Below are 25,671 nucleotides of genomic sequence, written 5' to 3'. Positions count from 1 at the left end.
TAGTTTTTTGGTCCAGTTTTAGTCTGGTTTTTGAGTTACTTATTTTGGTTTTAAGGACACTTCTTTCAAAACTCCTTTTGATGTCACAGTGATGCCTTCCCTCTCTGAAGTCTCTGTCAGGAACATATGCATGTAAAATCTTTTTAGATACCCTGTAAGAGCAGATACAGTACATGGACAAAAAAAAATATCTGGTTTCTCCAACAGAAATATATCTTTGTTAATAAGGTTTATCTTAATCTTTTTATCAAAGAAAGCAGGTTCACTGTTTACATGACATTTAAGAAATCAGGTTACTACAGAGAGCTGAATTTTCATCTTCATCAGGCTCACGGAAGATACTATATCTATTTTACTTGAGCTATAAGTTATATAACTATATGTTATATATATAAATTGAATAGATGTGTGGATCATTTTGAAATTGAGTGTCCTCTCTGACAGGTATTAATCCAGGGAAATTGAAGTGACCACCTGCTTTACATTCAGTTAAACACATCGCCAGCTGAGAGCTGCTTGTCTTTGGATATTAGCTACTGAGCGGCTCCACTTAAGAATTTAAAGGGTTTAGTGCTTTGCAGAAGAGCACATTAACAGTAGTTGTTGATAGACGAGAGTGTAACACATTCACATTCAACAGCTGAATTTCTGTGCCAGTCTGGGGATATGAATGATGTTTTTGAGCCACATTTTTTGGCTAAAATGGATGCCTGAATGTGATGTTTGTGTGTTTTAGGTGTGAAATGAAGTGCAGTTTAAGCGCTTCTGCATCAAGCGTTTGAAGTGGCAACACAGAGTCACATGTGTCTGTCTCTTTCTCTGGGGGGCAGGGGCACTGACAGCACAATCCTGTCCTCTCCTTGTTCTTCTTGCAAGACTGATTTCATTAAACAAAGAACTGTTAATCCACCTCTCCCTGTTAATCACCTATACAAAAATATACGTGTGTATTAGTGTATGTGAAGAAATAAAAGAATTGTGTGTGTGTGTGTGTGTGTGTGTGTGTGTGTGTGTGTGTGTGTGTGTGTGAGCACATGCTCAACCGAAAGTGATTGATTAGAAGTTTCTACAAACTAAGCTCATTTCACAGAGCACTGAGCTTTTCCCTCCATGGGAGCCACCAGCCTGTCAGTCACCCATAAGGATGTATGTATTTGTGCATGAGTGACAGTCCATCGTGATGGGTGTGTGTGTGGATGTGTATAAGAGTGAGATGAAGCGAGACATGATGAGACTGATATTGACATGCTTACTAGAGCAAGGGAGAGCTGTGAAAAATATTTAATAAGCACCTAGAGACCACTGGTGATTCTGTGTGTGTGTGTGTGAGCACTACTATCTGCAGACTTAATAGATAAAAGTCCTTGTGGGTACAAACTCACATCACACACCTGTCAGGGCATGCCTAAATTGATAAAGTTGTGCATGTTTACGTGTGTGTGTGTGTGTGTGTGTATGTTGTACCTGATCCAATATGTCAGAGAACTGCCAGAGTTTGCTGAGCTCTACAAGGTTGAGCCAGGTCATGTCGAGGATCCATTTAGCTGGTTTCTGAGGGCAAGCCTTTAGGTCCAGTGATGCACCTCCTGGATGACACGTATACACACACAAGCACACACACACTTGTGAAAGTGAAAAAAGGTTTCCATCTGCTAGTTTTATATTTGATCTGTTCCCTTCTGTAATGTTTATGGACAAAATCCCAACCATAATATTATATCACTAAATCATGATGCTGCTTGATAGCACTGTTACTGTAATTTTTCAGTATTCAGTATTTTATGGAAAAAGTGGCTTAAAGTGAAGTTTTTTTTTTTTTTTTTAAATATGTTTGTACAAAAGAATATGTTTAAATGCCAAAACACAAATAAACATACCAACACAGTATTCACAAATATACACAAAAGTCACATTGTGAGTCCATGTTCAGCAGGTCGAAGCTGACAGATGGTGAAGCTGCATGGATGTAGCAGACTGTCTGTTGCCATAGCTGGCTTTTATCCCTGCGGTGAGGAGCGCTCTATATCTCAGATTCAGTGAACAGCTACAGTACCAATATTTTTGGAATGTGTGTGAACCTTGAGATGAGCTTAAAAAAAATCCACCTCCCCTGAATAAATCATGAATACAGTAAAAAAATAAATAAATCAGCAAACAGAAAATGGATGGCAATTTCATATTTAACTTGATCAAAGGACCGGGCGACTGTTGGTGGGTCACAGTTGTACAAAAACACGTAGCTTCTCTTCAATCATGTTGAGATTTGAATGCAGTGTCAGTGGAGACAGGTTGTCTAGTAGGCCAGTCACTATCTTTCTTGCAAGGTCAAATCAGATCCAATGTACATTCTAGGTACTAACACAACAAATCACTCTCAGTAGCAGAAACATAATGGACTGGTAAAAGAAACATAAGTGAAGGATCAGAGACAATAGAGACATTATGGCTGACCACTTCAGTAAATATGTAATTCTAAAAAATATATTCTCATATTTTCTGATTTTCTATGACTCAGTGTGGATGTTGGAAACTCACCAGTTCATAGAGGATTTTAAAAAATATCAACAATGACCTTAGAAGAATTTTGGGAATTGAGGGAACTGTTTGGCACCATAACAAAATCAGGGAGTTGATCTGTGAACACATATTATGTTTGCATGTTTTGCTGATTTCCAGGCACACTACAGTTGCTACACCTACTCTTACTACAGTAGGGAAATTAACCTGCAGTATTTTGAAACTTTCTGGGTAATTCGTCACAATGGTCATGATGGTTGGTTTTATTTTTTTAAAGGTTATTAAACACATTTTCTTTCTAATGCATGAAGCTGTCCAATTCATATTCTTTTCACACATTCTTATGTGCTTTGTTTTCAGTTTGATTTTCTGCCAACACGGTTCATGAATGAAATGATGTTCAGAGGCCAGTTCCCTTATTTCAAATGTTGGAGCTTTCCAGTGGCAGATGAATGCACCAAACTGGAAAACTTCAAAAATCAATCCATGCTTTCATCTGAACTAGTGAGCATAGATAACAGGGGCCATATTCATAAAGTTTCCTAGTAAAAAGAGTCGCTCCTCGTGAAGAAATTCTAAGAAAAATTATTAGAATTATGTAGTTACAGTTGAGACTAGATCCTGGTAAAGATAAAAGTTATTCACAAAGCATCTTGACCCTTCAGAGAGCTCCTAAGGTGTAAAAACTGTTAGGAGTAGGGAGGAGGACTTTTACGATGCTTAAGAGTTTCTTAAGCAGAAGAGGAAATGGCAGAAAGACAAAGAGGAGATATATTCTCCAAATGCTGAATGACAGTGAGTTAATGAAATGCTGCAGATTAGATCATGCAGGGATAATGTTTGTGGTTGATCTCATTAGAGATACACTCACTAACATGATAATGCTATAATACCAAAAATGAAAGTGATCACAACACTAAGATATTTGGCATCTGTAAAAATTTTGAATTTGCTGGCAACTGGAAAAAAAACATGCTAACCAACGCCACTACTGATATAGACTGTCCAGCAATCACAGAAACTGATGAAAGCTGAGCCATTTTCATATTTCTTAATATCAAATAGATTAAGTATTAAAATGACCAGCATGGTAAGTAAATGTAAGCAAATAAATATAACAACTATCAGCATGTGAAAAGGCTACTGCAGGTAGGTCTGTGCTTTCAAACATTTCATAGGCTACTTTTAAAGTATGGTTCACAATCTATTCAACAGAAATGTTCATTACATAAAATACTATTTACAATTATACCATGTTTTAATAGAGATGATTAGATCCATTGATTTCACTGTCCATTCTATTATCACCAGAATATTGTTAACAGCGATATGTTTCTCATTTTCACTGTAGTGATACTGCACGTTTAAAAAAAAACGTGTCAATCAAACAACAGCCGTTATGCTTCTTACCTTTAATAAGTGTGAGAAACTCCTTGTGTTTGACCCTGTTGCTTTGCATGTCGATCTTCAGCGTCAGCAGCAAAGTGAAAAGGAATTTGTGCTCCTCGTATAGGCCCCGTGCTGCATATCTATACACCTCAAAGGTCATGAACTCTATGATGTTGGCGATTCGTTTGCTGGTGATGGGGCTTTTGGAGGACCTGTTTGAGTAGAATATGATAACAGATACCACAGATAAAATCCTGTCAAATATGCAGCTCATTAGCACGTTAGAGCTCCTGCTACAATGTCATATGTTAATATTAACAACTTCTCCACAATCAAATACAGACTAGAGATCACAGCATGGTCAAGCTGATTAGTCTAATGAGCAAAGAGCATTCCAGTTTTTGAGAGCTTCCTCTAGCCGTTAAGGTCATTGGGCCTATTGACGTTGTTGACAATTAGTTGTACACTGTTTGACATGAAATTAGTTGGAGCTGGCAAATCAATGATCCGCTGGTTAAAATGGACTATCATTGTATTTGATGTATCTTACATTTATCATGAGGATTCACTACCTCATCCGTACTTTGAATACAAAGTGTAAATGAGGCCTTTATATGCAAGAGGTGGATAAAGTAAGTTTAACACATGTAAAATTTAAGGCAATTCAATTTAAATGTCCTACAACTAAAATACTTTTGTGAAGCTAATTGTTGTTGTTCAATATTTGTTGATTCTGTGTCAAAGAGATTTGTTAATTCAACTCTATGATGCTTCAGGCCATCTTTGTACTATTGTTATATTTAATTGGACTTTATTGTTAAGTGTTTGTGTTATTTTAGGATTTGAAAAGATACTAAGCCTAAGTCTCCATTTATCTCATTATCTCTTAGATTTTCAACCACAAAGCTCTGTTTCAGCTACAGAGATGTAGTTGTAGAGTCACCTTCTCCACATCATCCTTAAAGCTTCAGGTTACAAATGTCACAATCATCTCGTCACAGCTTGTCACATATTTAGATACATGTGATAGAAGCAACAAAATAAACCCTTCTTTTGTCTAATTTAGGTAGAAAATTGCACAAAACTACTTTTTGTTGCAAAGAGTAGATTTTAATCAACGGGTGGAAGTTGCATGAGAAACAAAACTCAAATTTTATATAATGTTGCCAATTTTGGAAATCATGAGTTTTTGAAAGTCGGACATACTATAGCATTACAGATACAATCTGATTCAGTCATTTACAAAGTGCACCAGCTGCCAGTGCCAATAAACCACTGAAATTCCCCATTGAGCTTTTGCAAACTATAATTAGAGGAGCAGAATTCGTGGGCTGGCTTTGTAAAGCAAAGGCTGACATGGAGCTGCACAGGATTACTTGTTATAGGCACAGGAACTCTATGCATGCAATTGAAACAAAGATATCATTACTGTATAGAAAGAAATTTCATATTTGGGAACAATACTTAAAAAAAAAAACATTAATTAAAGAGAGCAGTGCCAAAGGATTCTTACCTTGCTAGAGAAAGGTCAAAAAGTCCCAGAAACTGTCTCAGGGAGGTCTGGTACATGACATTCACCATACTCATTTCTGTGATCAGGAAGTACAAGATACTACCTCTGGTGGCCACTGAAAAAAGACACATTGCAAGATGAATGATGAAGTTGACAAAAATGTCTGTTAACTTTAATATATGTAGCATGGATCACCACCTAGGCATTTTATTATGAACTAAATCTACTTTAAAGAAATGTGTGTGGTGAAGAAATTTTCTTTTGGACAGTATCCGTGTTTCATTGCTTGAGCAGAATCACAAATTGAGAATGTATCAGCTTTTAGTTTTGTGGGATTGAACCTTGGCTAGCACACAGAAAATGACCAAAAATGTGACTTTGAGCCAGCTGTCATGACCTACCAGGTCGGTACTCCTCTCTGGCAGCATTGATCTGCACCTCAGTTTCGGCAGCAATCTGTAGTTTCTGTGTAACCTCCTCAGCTGTGCGCTTGGTGTTGCCAAGAACAACAATCAGACTCTCATCATCCACTAGTGATCCCTACAAAGAGGCATATTTGTAAGTTTACATCAGAAAATGAATGAAAATGGAAACATAACCAATGGAATTACCATGGTAACGGAGTTCAGAAGTAGCTGTAACAGACGTAAATGTATGTTTTCATTGACTGACCTCATTTATGCAATTTAAGGCAATCCAGATGTGCATATTTGCCAGCAAATGTCAAATGTATTTTTCATACTTTTTTCTTTTTTTCTCACTATTCTCTCATTATTTCTGAATTTCTGAACACATTAAAAGAAGCTACAAAAGTAGCTAAGTACACTGCTACTGCTCCACACTAATTTTTTTTTTTCCACATGCCTTAATCCCTGATTCAGTTGAAGACAGTGTTTTTCATCACTTCAAAATCTTCTGATATTTCACAGCTTGAGATGTGGTTCCTTACCTGTGTGCTCGTCAGTCTGTAGAGGAGGTTGTCCTCTAATTCCTTCATCTTTCGCTTGTTAGATGTTACATCTTCCAAGAGATCTGTCCTCTCCTTCTCCAGCTCCTGGGATCATGAAAACACAGATAACATATACATGCTCATATATATATGATGTTTGTTGCCCTTCTTCCAATAAGTGAAACACCACAGCCATGACAAAGGGCACACACTTGACCTTGTGCTCTCCTATGGTTTCTGTGTGGATGATGTGAACTTGGTTGATTTTGCCATCTCTGATCACAGTGCAGTGCTCTTCCAGGTTTCACTCTTCTCTCCTGGCCCCAAACCCATCACACTGATTCCCTCCTGCCTCCTAAATTCCTTCTCTGTTCCTGCTTTCACTGGCTTGTCAGTGTTTTTAACAGCTCCTGCACAAATATTTTAGATTCTGTTGCTGCAGTCAGATATAAAAAGTTGAAACTTACTTCTCTGCCATGGTTGAATTAAAAATTAAGGATTTTGAAGAGACAATGCAGGAAGGCAGAGCAGAAATGGAAAAAGGACAAACTCAGTGTCTTCCTTGCCTATCCAGAACATCCAATGTTCACTTATCAGTGTACAATAAAAGCAAGGAACAACTATTTTTCTGAACTGATCGCTAAATAGAGTGATATTACCAGAATCTTTTAAAACTGTAAATTCTGTGATTGGTCCTCCACTTAGCCAGCCTGTTAAATCTTCCCCAAAGAGATGTGAAGAACTTCTTAATTACTATTGTAATAAAATAGTGGAGATTTGGCAGAACTTTAAAACTGAATTCAGACAGCTTGATGTTGACTTCTGCCCACCTTCAACATTAACCCACTTCAGTGAAATCTCTCTGTCAACCCTGAAACGCACTGGTGCACTTTCAAAATCATCCACCTGCCTTTCAGACTGCATTCCCACTTGGTTTTTAAAAGCTGTATTTCAGATAGTTGGTCCAGATATTTTAGCCATTATTAACTGTTCTCTATCTACTGATATTTTCTCCTCCTATTATAAACATGCCACTGTTGATCCCCTCTTTAGACCCATCTCCAAGCTGCCATTTTTATCAAAAAATGTTTCTGCTCTACTGATTTCTTTTATGAATAACAATCCAATTTTTGAAAAGTTTCAATCTGGTTTCCGCTCCCTACACAGCACTGAGACTGATCTGGTCAAGGTCACCAATGACTTACTGCTTTCAGCCAACACATGCCTGCACTCCATTTTAATACTCCTTGACCTCAGCTCAGCCTTTGACACAGTGGACCATAATGTCTTAATCAGCCATCTGAAGAACTATGTTGGCATCAGTGATGTGGATCTGGATCGGTTCATCTCCTATCTGTTGAACAGGTTCTTCTTTATAATGCTCGGAGATGCCTCCTGTGCAGTCCTGCTTTGCCCGACTGAGACAGCTAACCAAGATCAGGTCATTCCTTTATTTGGCAGACTTAAAAAAGGTCATTTATGCTTTTATCTCTTCTAGACTTGACTATTGCAATGCACTTTATTCTGGTATCAGCAGGCGAAACATAGACACAGACTGCAGTTGATACAAAACGCTGCTGCCAGGCTTTTAACGTGTACTAAGAGAAGTGACCACATTACACCTGTTTGGGCCCCTAAGCTGTGGAACTCCCTGCCATGAGATCTCAGACAGGCAAACTCAATATCTTCTTTTGAATCTCTTCTTAAGAGTCACTTTTATTGTATGGCTTTTCCTAACTGATGGTATTTGTCGTAACTATTTAAATTATTTTATCTGGTTTATATCTCATTTTTGGATCTCATTTACTTGTATTATTTTTTTTATTGTAAAGCACTTTGTAACTTTGTTTTTGAAAGGTTTTATTATTATTATTATTTCTTATATAGGTTATAAAGCTGTAGCGTGGTTCTAGAGGAAAGGCATGGGGTCATAAAATCAAGAGGTTCTATCCCCAATGGGAACATAAATTTGATTAGCGAATAAAATGGCTTTTAGATCTTCCTTTTACATAATGATATACCAAGTTAATAGATAAGTTTACATGTTGACAGCCTGAGAGTGATCAAGATGAAAGTAAAGTGCATGTAGGATTTGTCTTTTCCAGACCAAAGTCCACGATAGCATGGTCATTAGTTGACAGTCCAGCAAACATCATCTTTTACATGTTGTCACTATCAAGTAACTATACCTACTGTAAAACTGATGCATTTTAAACCAGTTGTGTTGCTATTGTGTGTTTTATTAGATCACATTCAAAACAAAACCATATGCTCTTCTTATGATTTTTTTTGCTAAAGAAAAAAAAGTGCTGATAAATGGACAAATATGACTTAGCAGAGTGCCCTGGGCCCCACTGAGCATTGAGGAAAATATAAAGAGAGTGAGCAGAGAAAATACTGTACCCTGCCTAAGCACTCAGGTGACAAAGTAAAACACAAGCAGCAGTAATAAGTGCCACTGCCCTGAATGTCAGTCTGACACTCCAGGAATTAGAGGGACTGTACTCCTCCAGTAGCACGCACGAACCAAAACCTCACTCACCCACAGTAAACCCTTGGGAAATGTAAGCCTTTATGAAAGTGTGTTGGCTCTTCAGTAAAGTATTTCCACTGTGAAGCTTTGTGTGGTTACAGCAACTGATTTTAATCTGAAATCGGAGGGACTGAAAGATTCATCTTATCTTTTATTTTGTGCTGTAATTTTGGCTCAAAGCTCAGTAGGTTTTTCTTGTGGTGACCATGTAAATGAGTGTGTAAATTAATTTAAATACTTTTTTGTGGCGTTTTTTGCCTTTATTTTATCAGGAATCCTGAGTAGAGAGAGGGAAATATGACACGCAACAGCAGAACTGAAGCGCAAGCATTATGTTATGGTTATGTGGCATGTGTCTTAACCAGTAGGCTGCCAGAACGCCCACAAGTGAATTATTTTGAAAGCTTACAAAAATAGATGTAGAAGTTGCAGCTGAAAGTTGCTTTCACAAGGAAACTGTGACATTAAGTGAAAGAATGAACAAAGAAAGAACAATGTTATTGGGCTTGTGAATGCTACATGAGCAGCAAAGATGCATGTTTTATTGCTGATATAGTAGCTTCAGCTCCCATTATGATCAAATCCATATTTAGTACACAGATAACAAGCCAATTTTCCCATCTGGCATCTTTCATCTCAGGGTCAGCCATTACTGGAAGGAAAATAGCCAGCCTACAGTAGCACCAGTCTTTTCACAGTCACAATCAATGTGTCCACTGCACTGGCTGCATGTAGAATGCATTTCTATCACCCAGACTGAATGAATCAAATCCTTTGTATGCATGCTGTATTTAGTGTTGGTGCATAAGGCCTATGTGCACTATTTCTGAGTGTGTGGTTTTTTCCCTCACACTGTCTGTGTCTAAATGCCGTAATAATTTCCATGTTCAATATTCAAAGGGTGATAATAACCTCCTAGTTATACTGTCACACAGTTTGTGCTTGCTAGAGAGAGAAGATGAGGTACACATTAGGGAGAGATGTTGAGAGCCTGCATTTAAATGTTCTTCAAGGGCCTTTCAAGGAACCATAAGGATCCGAGCAATTTGCTCTCAGTCAGTTTCATCTTTCATTAGTGAATTGGCAAATAAATAAAAGTACTGTATAACTTAATTTAAATATATATCTAAACAGTATATATAGGGTCTATAGTGGCTACTATTCTATATGAGAGCAACTATACCTGTTTTTCTGTGAGGATGACTCTGCCCAGCAGCTGGTCCTCCAGTCCTCTCATGGTGACAGTGAAGTCGATGATGGAGGTGCGGGCACTGATCTCGGGGGTATAGGCCGGGTTAGGCAGTTTGGTGGTCACATACAGCCTGAAGCCCTTCATCACATCCACCTCTTTGTCACCAATTTTCACCTGTGAAAAGGAAGACAGAGACATCTTTATTATCAGTCAGCATATCAATCATATTATCAGCATAATACCGAAATAAAAAGCACAAATGCAAATGCAAATACAAAATGTATTATACACAAGCAGAGGTGCATAAAGTAAATTTATAGTATGAAGGAACTAGTGGAGGGAGGAAATTTTTTCAGTGTACTTCAGTTTAGGGCCAAATCCTCCCTAAACTACTTGAAGAAGAAAATAACATCACACATCGTCACACATTTGTTATGACAGTCATGCTCGTTTAAGCAGATACCACAAGTCTATATAAATGTATGAATAAGCCATCCTGACAAATATGATAAAGGTGTCCTGGTGGCAGTGAAAAAAAAAAGCTTTGCTTTTACAGCTGCTCAGAAACATTTCCTGTGCATGTATATATTTGTGCATGTGTATGCATGTGTGCTTGTTTTTGGTCTGATCATCATTTAATTACTCATGGCGGTATAACTTCTAATTATCCATCTGCCAGTTTGTCCCTGGAGTTGTCGTCTGCAGACACCTTCACTTCCTCCTCACACCATGATATTAATAGAAATTAAAGCTTTTTCAGGAGAGAGAGGGAGGGGGAGGCACGAGGGAGAGCGTAGACACCTCTAATTGGGTCTCTCATTAGGTAGCCGAGAGACTTCTGGCTGAATGTGTTGTCTGGATGTAACGCGTGCTTACTTGCAATCACCGTAGGGTGTAAGTGTTTGTGCATGTATTCCTGCAGTTGTATGGCATGTTTTGTATGTATATGTACAGTATATACGTGTGTGTATGTGTGTGTGTAAGTACATGCATGTTTGTTTGTTTGTTTGATGCATGTGTGAGATAGAGGGAGGCAGCTGCGGTGTCAACTGCTGAATAACCAGCTCAACCATAGCTGAGAGGCACCATTGAGAGGCGATAATGAGAGAGAGAGAGAGAGAGAGAGAGAGAGAGAGAGAGAGAGAGAGAGAGAGAGAGAGAGAGAGAGAGAGAGAGAGAGAGAGAGAGAGAGAGAGAGAGAGAGAGAGAGAGAGAGAGAGAGAGAGAGAGAGAGAAATGCCTGCAAGCAGACCTTCACTCTGCCTCTTTCTCGTAACCTCTTATTGTCTGTACGATTTGGATTTGTTTGTGTGTGTGTGTGTGTGTGTGTGTGTGTGTGTGTGTGTGTGTGTGTGAGAAGTATTGCAATCCATTCTTGCTGAGATGTACAGAACTGTAACTTACATTGATGGTAATCTGGATGAGAATCACAAACAGAATGCATTTCGACTGACCCTCTCAATTGTGTTTTGTGGAAATTATTGCTTAAATTTGTACTAGCAACACAAAAAACACACATTTATGTATGCAATAAAAATCCTTTTTGGAAAGTTCAAACCAATTTATTGGCAGAGAGGCCAATTCCGACCGCTTCCTTGTCATGCACAATCCTATATTTCCAGTAATACTCAGAATTCACATCCAAAGCTGGCTTCAGGGCTGTCATTTTAGCAAATAAAAATGCTGACAAAATGAGAACCATTCAAACTGCTCTCTGCAATTTTCCAAATTTAAAACATCTAACTCCAACAGTACATTACAGGAAATTAGAATACTGAGACAGAGAATGGTCTGTTTTCACCCTCCAGCCACAAATGAAAAGAGCAAAACAAAAGATATCAAGCAGGGAGGAGGCATGATATTGGATTTCACTTCCTATCAACCAGAAACATTTTAACAGTCTCTACAAGCCAGTGAGACCCTCTGTAGCAGTGTGATGTAATTTTGTTTATGGGCCACACTCTGATTATGAACTCATTCATTACAATAGCCAGTGAAAAAATCAGTTTGAGCACTGTTGATGTAAATAAATGTAAGAAAATCATGTTTGTGTATTAGATTTCATTTGAAACTACTTTAAATGCTAATTAAATGACCCCACTTATGGGTATTTAAGGCCTAATTTGTTTTTTTATGGGTATTTCAATGTTATTTTCATTTCCCAAAAAACTCTCTCTCCTCAAAACAACACCAACCAAAGCACAGAAATACACTACATATTTAAATGAAATAACCTGCAAAAAATACCTACCTCATCATTAAATCACCTTGAACCAATTCCATTTCCCATTATTACCACTGCTCTCATCAACCTTTTTTTAACAGCAGTAGTTTCATTAATTCAGGTAATTGTTGAGTTTAATTCATTTGGTGAAACAATGGCTGTAAAATGGCTGATATTTTAAGTTCTCTTCAAAACAGAAGTTGATCCCTGAGTCTCCAATGCTGGAGAGCAAACATCTAAAGTATAAGTAACACCTCTCCCTAAACATAGAGACCCCAAAGCCCTTTTTTTTCAATATACAGCAGCAGTCATCAAAAATGTTTCTGTATTTGGCCCTGGTCTGAGGTTTAAGTTGTGAAATATGTTTGTTGGCTACTGGTGGGTTTTGAAAGAGCACTGAAGGAGTACATTTTTGTCAGTGCAGCTCAAAAAGACTTATTTTTTATCTACAGTACATAGAGTGAAGAGAGGTCACTTTGAAGTATAAAGTATTAGACTTTATTATAAGAGCTGGAGATGCAGGAATTTGATATTTATACAAAGAACAAAATAAAAGAATATAAAAAGAAAAAAAGGCTTTTTGAATTTCCAGACAACCAGGAAGAAATTACACAGTTAAACAGCCACTGTGAGTGACCATGAGTCAGTGACTGAGGACACGTTAATCTGTCCCAAGACAATTTACCTGATTCGGGACAGGTGCTCCAGCTGGCATGGCTGGAGGAACCAAAGACCCTTTCTACCTCCAGCCAGCACTTGAAGCTCCCCTACACATGTCAAACTCTGTCAGTGAGCAGGCTTGTTTTCCCCTTATCAACCTGTGTCTGTACAGGTGTGACAGTTGGCATGGCAGGAAGGAACTGGCCAAGTCCCATCATGCCTCCAGCCGGCGCTAAAAAACACACCTGCCCATTTCACGCTCTTCGAACAGAGGTACAAAAAAGAAAGCAAAATCAGGAACCAGAAGGTCTCAAGAGGATTATTCTGCTACATTACCTTGTAAGTGGAGCCAGTCTTGATGAAGTTTTTCTCAAGAATGTTGTCGAGAGCAGGGTCCAACTCCTCCCCTACATCCTCGATCAATAGGGGGCGCCCAAGAGACAAACTGTCCTCCAGGTGGTTCTTAAAATATTTATGGTTCAATGAGGTAATCTGGGAACAGAAACAGGAACCTGTATTACTAGATAGATCTAAAAAAATGTTAAATTTGTGATCTCATCAAGTAATGCAGTTGAGAGGTTGAAGCATTCTTTGACTGATCAAAGGCCCATGAACACATTTGAGATTTTTATTCTATTTCTTTGATCACTGACATTAATGTGGACTAAATGGGAACAAACCTCAAAAGTAAATTGTAATAGAGACAAATGTTTTGATTTTACCAAGTAATCACCTAACCAACTGACCATACTCACATTGTTTCTAAAAGAAAGCCGTGAGATGCATCTGATTCAGTCAAATGAAGAAGACACATGTTTAAACTTCTCCCTCCTTCAAGGAAAACCTCTGTCAGGGAATTGTGACTAGTCAAGCTAATAAAACATCACTTTTTAAGATGATCCATTTTTGGAAATGTTATAAAAATAAAAACAGGTCTGGTCTGATGAGGTCACTTGTGGAAGGAGTTTAAACTCGCTGCTTGGGGAGATGTGTCTTCAAGACACTCATAATAGGATTGCAGAATGCATTTACTCATCCCAGAGATTGCCCCTAACAGGGCCAGTGACCTTGGTTGGTCTTATTACTCCTGCATAATTCTGAAGCAGAAAAGCATGTTGGACAAGGGAAAAGATTTGAGAGCAAACAGAACAGTACAGAAACTGAGAATCTAGTACCTTCATTTCAATCAATGTGGAGGAGCAAATTTTAGAGGCTGCCAAATCTTCAAATCTCATGTTACAAAAACACTAATGATAAGTATGAGAAAACTGTTAAATTGTAAAATGCATTGTTACAAATGGAGACAAAAAAGTAATGACATTGAAGTACTTACATAAGGTACAGTAGCTGAGTTAAATATAGTATTTATGAACCATTATTTTGTTTTAATTTTACGTTCTGTAAAATTCACTTGGTTCCAGTGGAATCAACAATTTGTTAGACTGCAACATACTCTAAGTAATGAGTGGGTTTTGGATATTGTGGCAAGCTGATTATGCAAAATAAGTGATTGAACCATATAGTGTTAATTATTGGCTTTTCCTCATCATACATTACAGAATGTAGAAGCAGCATACCCAGGAACATATTGTAATGCAAAGGTACAGATACCTGCAGCTCATTCCTGGCCTCTTTGTTCTTGATCCAGATTTTTCCCTGCGTCTGGGGATCAATAAGAAGAGGGAAGCGTGCTGCTTTGGTGACAATGATGCCATTCTGAATGGACAGGTCATCATTGGGGAGCCCCTGTAAGAATAAAGAAAAAAGACAAGTAATAATAATAATAATAATACATTTTATTTGGAGGTGCTTTTCAAGTCACCCAAGGTGACCTTACAAGGAATAAAAGAATCAAAAAAACATCAATTAAAACAAAACATCAGCATAAAAACAGGTGAGGTGCACAGTGTCCAGTTATAGAGAGTATGCCAGTTTGAACGGGTGAGTTTTGAGGTGGGACTTAAATGAGGTGATGGAGTCTGACTGTCTTATATGTGGGGGGAGAGAGTTCAAGAGCCTGGGTGCTGAGCAGCTGAAGGCTCGGGCACCCATGGTACTGAGGTGTGATGTGGGGATGGATAAGAGTCCAGTAGGGGTTGAGCGGATGGTGTGGGAGGGAGTGTATTCATGAAGGAGGTTGCGGAGGTAAGTCAGGGCTAGGTTGTGGAGAGCTTTATAGGTGAGGAGGAGGTTTTTGTAGTGGATGCGGTATTGTACAGGTGAAGTTGGATGAGAACAGGGGTGATGTGGTCGGATGATTTGGTACGGGTGATTATCCGGGCAGCTGAGTTCTGAATCATTTGCAGTCTGTTGATGAGTTTGGTGGGGAGTCCGGTGAGGAGGGCGTTGCAGTAGTCAATGCGGGATGTGACAAATGAGTGAACCAGGATTTCGGTGCTGGATTGGGACAGTGATGGGCGGAGTTTGGAGATGTTGCAAAGGTGGAAGAATGCGGTCCGGGTGATGTTTTGAATATAGAGTGCAAATGAAAGGGTGCTGTCCAGGATGACGCCGAGGCTCTTGACTTGGGGGGCGAAGGGTACAGGAAATCCATCGATGATGATGGGTGGAGCTGGGGTGAGTTGGGATTTGGTGAGGGTGGATTTGGAGCCCATGAGCAGGGCCTCGGTTTTATTGCCGTTCAGCTTCAGGAAGTTCCTGCTCATCCAGCTCCAGATGTCCTCCGCGTTGACAGCAGTCCGTGGGCGCAGGTAAGCATCCAGAAGAGCTGGCAGGGTGGCAGCGGACCGGTCTGAACGGGTGTGCTTCGTGGGGCACACCAGAGCAGACTATCTGGCCACAGAGTGCGGAGAGGAGCCACAGAAGTCCCGTACAGGTGAGCCTTGTGCCGGCGAAGTTAGCCTCTGGTTAACGGGTGGCAAGGCAGTAGCAGCAGACAGGTAAACACTGTTTAACTGCTGTTTCAGTGTCGCAGAGTGTTAGATTGAGCAGCCGAATCTAACAGATGGAGACAATCTTCGTCGATATGAAACATCAAAATAGCGAAAAACAGCGAAAACAGCGAGGGGAGGCGCAGCAGCAGCTTGCCAGCAGTCCCTCATCATCATACCCAGGAGTGAGGTTCACTTTCACTTTTAGTTTGAACTAATATTATTTAATTTGTATTTCTTTGAAATATTTACCCAGTTTAGCCTATTCTGCTCTATTATCCAGTATTTAAATGATGAATACATTTATCAAACATAGAAGGATATTGTCAGGTGCCCATGATAATTAAATAGTAACTATTGCTAGGCATCACATTTTAAAACTTCAAGTTTAAAGTTGTTTTCATAGAAAGGAGACAAAAAAGTTCAGGTTATATTATGTTCCATGGAGAAAAGGTTGTAATTCTTTCTCTCTAGAAGTGCCTCTGCTGGTTATACTGATATTTCATCTATATTGTGAGTCCGTGCGTCTGTGCTTTGTGCAACAATATCACAGTATCATGTTCCGTTTAACATTATTATCTTATCTTTAATATCACAATCCAAATCAGATCCATAACGTTAACTACTCTTATCGAGCACAGAGCAAAATTTTGGTGAGCAGGCATATGGAGAACAGAGACGCGGGGTGTCAGATCCATTGGAAAGAGACAGCAAACTGGTTTGTAATTAAGGATTTAAAATTCACTCATCACTCCTGCTGAGTAATGGGGCTCAGCGGGCAGACATATCGCTCCACCAGAAACATCTCTAAATGTAGCTACATTAGGAGCATTTATTCACTGACAAATAGCCTAAACTGTACACACATTGCACTGATGCTCACAGCTAACTTCATACTTCGGTCTGAGAGCCGCCGTCACACACCTGCTCCCTCTCTCTCTACCACACTTGCTATACACATGACCTAATCTCAGTTTACACTGAACATTCTGCTGATGCAGTTGGTTACTGACATAGATTACCGACCTGCAGGTTCCACTCGCTGACAGTGGGCGCATCAATGAGCAGCTCAGTCAGATTGAGGTTGTTGCCAAATGGGATCCGACGCAGCTTCAACTCCCGCTGCCAGTTACTCAGCAGGAGATTACGAAACTCCTGATTGAAAGGGCCGGAGTAAGAGAGGAACGCTGTGGCCAGGAGGACATCACCTGGAACAAGACGACAAAGCTGCTGGTTCATGTGCAAGTGACAGACACCCTGCACATTGGTTATGTGTAACTGTAGCAACTAATTAGATCTTGAGTAATGCCAGCACAATCAGAAAACAGCTCATTTTGGAAGCAATAGTGTGGCAGGTTATTTTAGTAGAGTAAAAACAAAATCCTTAAAATGCATACAACTAATTAAACATTTCTAATTAGTCACAAATCAAAAAGTGACATTTAGAACACATTGTTGGGAATGAGCATCCAGGATACTCCATAGCCTAGTATACCTTCTTGTTTTATCACAATCATCCAACAAGGGTGATGAATTTTATGTGTTTTATTCAAATAACATTTGCAAATCCATGTTTTTAAATCATAGAGCCTATTAAGTTGCATCTTTTTGAATAACAAGTTTTAAAGCTTGCTTTGTAACCCACCAACAAGGCGCTTGGTCTGGGCAGCAAACTCTTTGCTCTGTTCTGTCCATCTCTCCTTCTCGCCAGCTAAACCGCTGATCAAACTGGAAGCTGTCTGCATCTTGTGTCTGCAGCGCTCAGCGTCCTCCAACAGTGTCTAAAAAGGGAGAGAGGGCAGATAAACAGGTCAGTAGGTTGATGTGTCTGCTTGCCCTCAGCATCTGTCCAGCTGTCTCTTCATCAAACCATACATCCAACTGTCTGTCTGTGCGTATTTATACCGATCAAGTAAATGTAAATGGACAAAGAGTACATGTTCATATCACTGTCGAAATAATAGTGTCCTTTGTGACTTGAGATGGTCTTTAATCTCAGTCCAATAGGACTCAATGTTTTGGTGAATCAACTACAATACTGATTCATTGACATAAAAAAAAAAAGACTTTCATGTTCTCTCCACCACTGTGCGGGTTTCCTTCAGGTCCTTCAGTTTCCTCTCACCCACCTCTCACCCATTGAATGCTGGGATAGCCTCCCACCCTTTGATGAATGTGCTTGCATTTCCTGTCAGCCTGTTTATCCTATCTGACTGTCTAAATTAGTTTTCCTTTTAAAAATATACCAAGAGGTCAACAGCACCTTTAAGCCATTAATCACAACCATCTCTTTATCAACCGCTCACAGGCAATAATGAGGTTGTTTACCCAGTAGCAATAACATCTGTTTCATCAATAAAGACTGTCTGTGTCGGGCTTTCTTGCAATTAAGACGCATATCAAAGTCAGCAGCCATTGTCTGAGCCTCAAACGCTTCTGCTGCGAGCCCTTTAATCTCACTTTTGGCCCCCGGAGATGAACAGCTCTGCGTCTTAATCACAAAATTATAAAAAGACTCAACTTGAGCTGTCCAGATTTCCTAATCAGTTGATGTTGATGCACATACTGTTTCATTAAGTTGCTGTTATTCATCACAGAACAGAGAGTGCTGATGATGAAAAACAAACACAGAAGACACACTCACAAACCTATACACACACACACACACACCAGTGTATCACTAGGGTTAGTTGCATTCATTTAAAAAGTGAAAAAGATTTGGGTAACTCAAGTGGGTCAATGACACTCAATGAGCCATTTTCCATTTTTGTTGCAGGTTGTCACAAGTCTTTAGGTCATGTTCAGAGTGTCCACCTTTGTGATATGATAACACTGTATTACCTGTATGATTATAGTGACGGTTAAAACATCAATATCAAACCAAACCTTAATGAAACTGATCCATCCTACTTCTAAGAAACACACAGATAGCATCCTGATCATAAATAGCATCAGATGGCACTGTTGTCACGACAACGTAAGTTTAGGAGACTGTCAACTACGTTTGCCTTTCTTAATATGCAGGTCGAGATAGTTGTGACAAACTTTAGCTCAGTAAGGCCATCTGACTTTTTTTTTTTTTTTTTTTTTTTTTTTTTTTAAAAGGTCACCTTTTCCATTTTTTCCACTCACTATACATGCACAGAATGTTTTAGCCTGTGGTTGAAATACTGAAAGTGTTTTCCTGCTGTGAGATGACAGGAATAAGGTGAGATACTGTATGAAATCTCATTGTTCCAGGCTATGAGTTGAATCAATAAACCACAATGCACCAACCTTGTGAATTCAAACTATAATATGGAATAGAAAGTGAATTATGAAAGAAAAATGTGATGCAGTATTATAACTGTCATGTGCTATCAAAACTTGACTAAACTAAATTAATATCGTAATTCAGTAGATGTCCAGTTGTATAAGATGTTTACTTATGTTCATTAATTGGTCTCAAATGGAAATAAGCCACCGTTTGTGCAATGTACCTCATGTCTCAAGTAATTTTTACATTTTTCAAATAATAAAATCATGGAAAAAAGATATAGCATCAGCAGCACACCTTAAATAATTTTTGTCATCAGTTTTATGTCACATGATCTAGTTGCTGTTTCAAATGTCATTGCATATGCTGCTCCTTTTTTTGTGGCAAACTTCCATCTTTATTTGTGTTTTTTGAGGAAGTTAGTAAAGCTGTTGACCTGTTTTTCCATCATGGCCTTCTCATACTCCCCCTGTACCACATCCAGCTCTGCCTGCTTAGCATCCAGCTCAGCCCGAGCCTTCTGAAGGTCCACATTAGCTATGGCCAGACGGTTCTGCTGCACTGCCAAGTTAGCCTGAGAAAGAAAGGAAGAGTGAGAAAGAGAGACAGAGAAAGCAGTGATGCCTTTATTGCACATAAAACACATACAGGGGACATGGTCAGTTCTCTGGGCGGATGGCCAAGAAAGAAAAAGAGGGGAAGAGAAAAAAATAGAGAGGGTCAGACAGACACAGTCAGAGAGGGGACAGGTGAGGAGAGAGTGGTTTATCAGTAATTCCAGGACATTTCTCCCCATTTAGAGAGAAAAAGGTGTTTTTTTATTTATAACCAGATACTCACTATGAAAAACAGAAGGAATGAAATAATGATGATAAAGAAATGATTAGTAAAACGGCTCAGGTCATGCAAGATAGCGAAAGAAAGTGGAGAGGTGAAAAGGTAAATATTTTCTAGAAAGATTTTCAAAGTGTAAAGGCGTGTCACAGATGCAGACACAGTGACTTAAAGCTTCAATAGACAAACTGGAGATAAAAGAATGGAGATTTACAAGAGGAAATGAGGAAAGCAGAGTTGTCTGCGTGATGTCTAAGTGTGCGTGTGTCTGAGTGTGTTTGGGTGGCTTGGGGGGGGGAGAAGGAAGTCTGGAGCGTTCATTTAATATTAATTGACATCTGAGAGAAGAGGAACATCCCTGCCTGTCTTTCTGCTTGTTTGTCTGTGCAGCTGTCTATCTGTCTGGATGTCTGGCAGGCCAGCTTAAAGGGAGGCCACCACTGAGCTGGAAACCAGAAAATCAATTTGCTAGGCTATGTTCCATGATGAAGCAAAAGGTCAGGATCAAAGAAGAGAGGCAGGCAGTTCTCATGGAGGTTGTAGAGAATAAGAGAAAACAGCGTGTGAGTGTGCATGTGAGTGAAAGAGACAGATTGAGAAAATGAGAGAGTATGAAGGGAGAGAGAGAGAGCTGATAAAGGAAAGAGGAAAGGGGGAGAGATGAGTTATTAGAAAAAAAACAGGGCTAAGCAGAGACATAAAGGTGCAGAGAAGACTGAGAATATTAGATGTGGCAGAGGGCTAAATAATAGGAAAATGGATCTAGTAACAAGGGGGGGAAGAAAATCAAGTAACAAGGAAGAACACATTGACAGCAGTGAGGGCAGGGGTGATCATCAGGCAAAGTTGTGGTAAATTCAATTCAAAAGTATAACTGAATTCTGCCAGCTGAGGCTTTTGTATGATCGTCACACATCAGACATCCACAGACTGCACTGGCAAGAGGATAAACTGGAAAAAAATGGATTTGGGACATTTGGACAAAATCACTGTGTTTAGTGAGCAGGTAAAAACAGCTATTAGCTGGTGAAGTATAGCTTACAGTGTTGTTTTTCCAGACTTAATTCCAGTACTGTGCATGTATGTGCACCTTATTAATCAAGGATTTTGTATGTAAGTATTTAGCTTCGCACCCTTCTGCTGTCAGAAGCCCTGTGGTTATGGAATGCATAATGCCTCGGAAAAACAAATAAATACTGACAGAAGCACTGATGTGTTGGTGCAAAGGAGCAATTAATTAGTGCAGCTTGAATGTAAGAAAGGATACGTCAGTCACTTCCCTCATTTTTAGCAGAAAGCCAGAAGAGTTTTAAAAGTTAATTTATTTAAAAAACTGTTATACTGGTGTGACTTGTGGAGATTTTATCTGATGCCGATTCCAAAAACAGATTAGCAAATAATACATTTTCATGGGAATACACAACACTGACCAAATATATGATTAAGATATGATCTTAAAATAAGTCCTTTGATGTTCACTCATAAACAGCAACCAAACTCTTTCAATGCAGACAGCAATCTTAATCACCAGATAGTGATTAATATTGTATGTTCTTTTGCATTTGATCTTCCAGTGCCCCACTCTACTTTTGTGACTTTGACTGCTACAATGAGTTTCAGGACCAAGTTTTCTGCCTGGGGAGATCCATTTTTGGGTTCGTTCTAAAAGGATTAAATTCAAATTGGCCCTGGAAACCTGACTTGATAAAGGCCTAAATGCCAAAATGCAGGAATATGAATAAATCCTTTTCATATCAGAGACAGTCTGTGCTGTTTCTCTAGCCTGGAGCTCTTCTACAGAAAAACAACTGCTCTGCTTCGCAGTACATGTTCCTTATTCATCAGTGTGGAAGAGTGGGAGGCAAGGGACTTTGACCAGAGAGTATGTTTGCAAGTATGTGTGTGTGTCGTTGGTGACGCTGATAGGTAATAGCATCGCAATATGTGTGTGTGTCTGTGTGTGTTAAGATAAAATCTTAAGAGACTGACATATGTATTAGTCTGCAACAGTTGCCATTGTGTCTACTACTATTTCAACTGTCTATGAGTCTGCTTAACCAAGGAAAACTTCACACAAACAGTTCTTAGCATCATTTTAGTGTCATATACCGTTTACAAAGAGTACAGGGAACCACTGTTTTAGATCTACTACACTATGTTACCTTTAAGGGTAGGACCTCCTTGTTGATGGAGAAGAAAGAGGCCATGGCTTTGGTCCAGGATGCAAGGCCAGCCACATTGCCACAAACTCTTTTGGCTGTTTCAATGTTGTAGTCAGGCATGTCAAAATAGGGCTGCAGTAGCTCCACCATTTCCTCATTAATGGTGTCTTTGGGGAATTGCTGCAAGGGAGAGAGAGGGGTAGAAAAAGAGGAAGGGTAGGGGAGAGTGAAGAGGAATGATTTGAATTACGAGCACCAAGACTTATTTCAGTCATTACTCAAAGAGTATATATTAACATACATGTAACTCAGAAAAAATGAGTGCAAGCCATGTTACTTTAAAGTGCACTGCCTCTGTTATTTGAAGACAAAGAATGTAAAATATGAAATGACAAAGATACACAGAGCTGTGTTGATTGAGAGAGGAAAAAAAAAGACAGACAGCTGAGCAGGTAGCAGAGGAAATGATAGGAAATAAAAGGAAAGATATTGTAGGTAGGGTGGGAGAGCAAGACCGAGTGTAAAGAGAAAGAGAGGAAAACACAGTAGAGCAGCTCAGAAGCTGAAATGAGGGACAGCGAAATCTAAGAGGAACACAACACAAAAGAGGAAAAAAAAGAGTGTGCGAGAGTAGATGAGGAAGAAAAAAAATAGACAGAAAAAGACCAGACAGCAAAAAGCTTGAAGATACAGAGATGCACAAGGTAAGATAAAAGAGCTGGCGTAGAGGTGGTAGCCTTTATGACAGAAAAGAGACAGGATTAACAGAAATGATGAAGCGAGAAATAGGTAGAGGAAGGAACTGGGTGATGAGGCAGAAGTAAAAGTGGAACAAGTTGAGGAAAATGTAAGAAAACATTATGGAAATCCCAGACTATAAAAGTCTTAACACTGACTGTGTCTATTTTACACATTATCCTGATTTAATCACCCTTCCCTGGACTCCAACTACAACAAATTAACATTTAACCGATCAGTAATAAGGTGAGTAAATTGATTGGTTCAAACCTGTGATTCTGAACTCTAAAGCTTAATGTACAAGAGCGTACACTTGACACAGGCTGTGATCTCCTCCCTCTTCTGCTTGTTACAAACATAAATACCAATTAAGATTATGAAGTACTATGACCCGCTGTGTGATTGTTGCCTGAAAGGTTGAGACTGCATTGTGGCCGACGTCCATCCCTAAACAGAACAGGTAGCTATAACAACAGCAACAGCTAATTAAATTGGAGTACACAATTCACTGATTAGTCAAGCTGCAGGCAGTGATTGTGCTGCATACTGAAATGCACCCAGGCAGTACTTGTAGCATCTTAAAACAGGATGTTTTACACAAGGATATATTATTATTGCAAGGATTCTATTCCGGTATATAACCACCAACATAAAATTATGTTTTTTATTTAATTTTACAACATAAGAAACTTGGGAATAAGCCCTTATATATGATTCCTTGGAGCTGAGTCTTGTCCTTCCAGTAATATATGTACAATTTATTTATTTTTTTTTAATTCTTTATTTTATTTGGTGGATAACTCTTTAATATCTTCTAAATCATGTGTTTTGGGGAACTTGGGAGCTGGTCCTATGCAGCATCCATCCTTCAATCTTACCTGTACAAATGTGATATTAGTGAGTGTACCTGTAAGCTGCCCAGGAAGTTTCCAGCTGTCATGAGTTTGAGGGACTCCTGCCATGACGGCGTGGTGCAGTTCTTCTCCGGGTCGATCTTCACTGTGTTGACCCGCCTCTGGAAGAGTAGCAGCACGCAGTCCATGATCCTCATGATGAGGTGGGGAGGGCGGCCAAGTGTTCGTACCGTGGCAATGTCTGATGGTTTGATTGTCTGAGTGGGCAGAGGGAGAAGAAACAGAGGTGAGAAGAATTTTGACAGGGACAACATGGATCACGTTAGTCTTGTTTTAAAGTGCATAATACTGTTTTACATTTACACAGGCTGATTTTATATCATTCTTTTGATCTTGCGCTATAAACCAATTGTCAGGATGCCATGTAAGGTATTGTGTTGTCATATGGAACTTAGTTTTGTGTTATAATTACTCTTTGTACACATGGGAGTACAGCAAATGTGTGGGAGGAAAAGGTAAATTAAAAGAGGGGATTTTAACAGGCAAGCAAACTGCATGTACACAGGGTGCGCTACAGTATGAAGTGAGTGGATGGATAATTAACTGAGATGAGAGCCAAGAATAAAATGTGTTTTTCATTTCCTCTTTCTATGGACAGGACCTATATTATACACATTGCTGCAGTGGAAACAACCAGAGGCGCTGATGGGGACAGATTGAGGGAAATAAAGAAAGCATGAAGACTGTAAGTACAGAATCCAACAGAACAAGCAGAGTTTGACAGAGAAGGACAAGGAATTACCTCAAGGGACTGATTAAAATGAGAGAGAGACAGCTGGAGAGTAAAGGAAATGTCCCAGTGAGAGTGTTTGGCTGCTTCATCAGGCCCCCTGCCCGCTTGTCTCCTTTCTTCTCCTTTTTGCACTTTCCTCATTTCTGCTCTCTCCTCTCTGTTCCATTTCCACTCAGTTTTTATTAGCCCAAGTTTAGTGTGAATCTCCCACCAGAGAGTCAGCCAGCAGACAGCCTGGTCCATCTACTTCTACTTTCACTCCTCTCCTCTAATCTCCTCTCTATGTCTATGACAGTGTCTCAGTAAGATGACTGCTAATTTGCAATTTCAGTTTGTCTTCTTGCTTGATCACAATTAGCTAATCAGTCTTGTGCAGGTTCCTTTACATGAAGAACAGTAAAAAAAAAATTAGAATGTTTTAATTTCCTAATTGTTATTCTCTATATTGCTTCACATGAAAGTAACGAACTAATACTATCCCATGCAACCCAATTAATCTTTGGTCCCTGAGCTCAAGTAACTCATTTCTTGGGATTGCTATTCCAGCAATAAAGTATTAGTGATTAGGGTTTCTGCTGGAAAGCAGAATAAAAGTTGATTTAGAATTTTTCACACCATAGTGCACCAAGAGGTTAGGCAAAGGTCCACATTAAGTCAATTAATAAAAAATGGATCTCCAGTGAGCAAACCTGATGATCTTTTTCTAAAGTCAATTAATGATAAATAACCTAACTTATCTGTAATCATAATCAACTAAATAAAGACTGAAATCAATTGTTTCATACAAATATTTTGTAGTTTTGTTATGAAAACTCATCGCCATATAATTGTGTTGATTTGTAGCAAAGTTAAAGGAACACAGTATATAATGAGCAGAAAAACTTTTGTTTTCCCAAATGGGACAAAACTGTGAATAATTACAGTAATATCTAATATTACAGCTAGCTATAAACTAGCAGTAAAGGAGTAAGCTATAGAAAAGTAGTTATAAACAATATTGTACACTGTCTGCATAGATTCATCTCATCCATCCAGGTTGTACAATGTCACTTTGGTAAATTACTCCACAGAACATTAGGAGACAGCTCTATTAAAAACCCTCTGTAGCACTTGAAATATACATGATCAAATTGCATGAGCATCAATCCAAAGGGACTGCCCAAGGG

The 25,671-nt window shown here is 39.1% G+C and overlaps 1 protein-coding gene across 3 annotated transcripts in view; it reads right to left on the bottom strand.

The window, feature by feature from the left end:
- Positions 1 to 25,671, bottom strand: part of dnah5 (dynein, axonemal, heavy chain 5) — a 111,211-nt gene that overhangs the window by 19,156 nt on the left and 66,384 nt on the right. For all 3 annotated transcript variants that reach the window (XM_044359873.1, XM_044359874.1, XM_044359875.1), the window contains 13 exons: positions 23,766 to 23,969; positions 22,121 to 22,300; positions 19,561 to 19,698; positions 17,514 to 17,649; positions 16,895 to 17,076; positions 14,589 to 14,723; positions 13,314 to 13,469; positions 10,085 to 10,267; positions 6,369 to 6,473; positions 5,821 to 5,959; positions 5,420 to 5,534; positions 3,928 to 4,118; positions 1,465 to 1,586 (listed from right to left, as the gene is read on the bottom strand). In XM_044359873.1, coding sequence (XP_044215808.1) covers positions 1,465 to 1,586; positions 3,928 to 4,118; positions 5,420 to 5,534; positions 5,821 to 5,959; positions 6,369 to 6,473; positions 10,085 to 10,267; positions 13,314 to 13,469; positions 14,589 to 14,723; positions 16,895 to 17,076; positions 17,514 to 17,649; positions 19,561 to 19,698; positions 22,121 to 22,300; positions 23,766 to 23,969 — 1,986 coding nt within the window. The remainder of the gene's footprint in view (positions 1 to 1,464; positions 1,587 to 3,927; positions 4,119 to 5,419; positions 5,535 to 5,820; positions 5,960 to 6,368; positions 6,474 to 10,084; positions 10,268 to 13,313; positions 13,470 to 14,588; positions 14,724 to 16,894; positions 17,077 to 17,513; positions 17,650 to 19,560; positions 19,699 to 22,120; positions 22,301 to 23,765; positions 23,970 to 25,671) is intronic.

Source organism: Thunnus albacares, chromosome 8, assembly GCF_914725855.1.
Source record: "Thunnus albacares chromosome 8, fThuAlb1.1, whole genome shotgun sequence".
In the NCBI taxonomy this organism is placed as follows: Eukaryota; Metazoa; Chordata; class Actinopteri; order Scombriformes; family Scombridae; genus Thunnus; species Thunnus albacares.
Note: the sequence above shows the minus strand (reverse complement) of the source record. Positions and strands in the feature narration are given on the sequence as shown.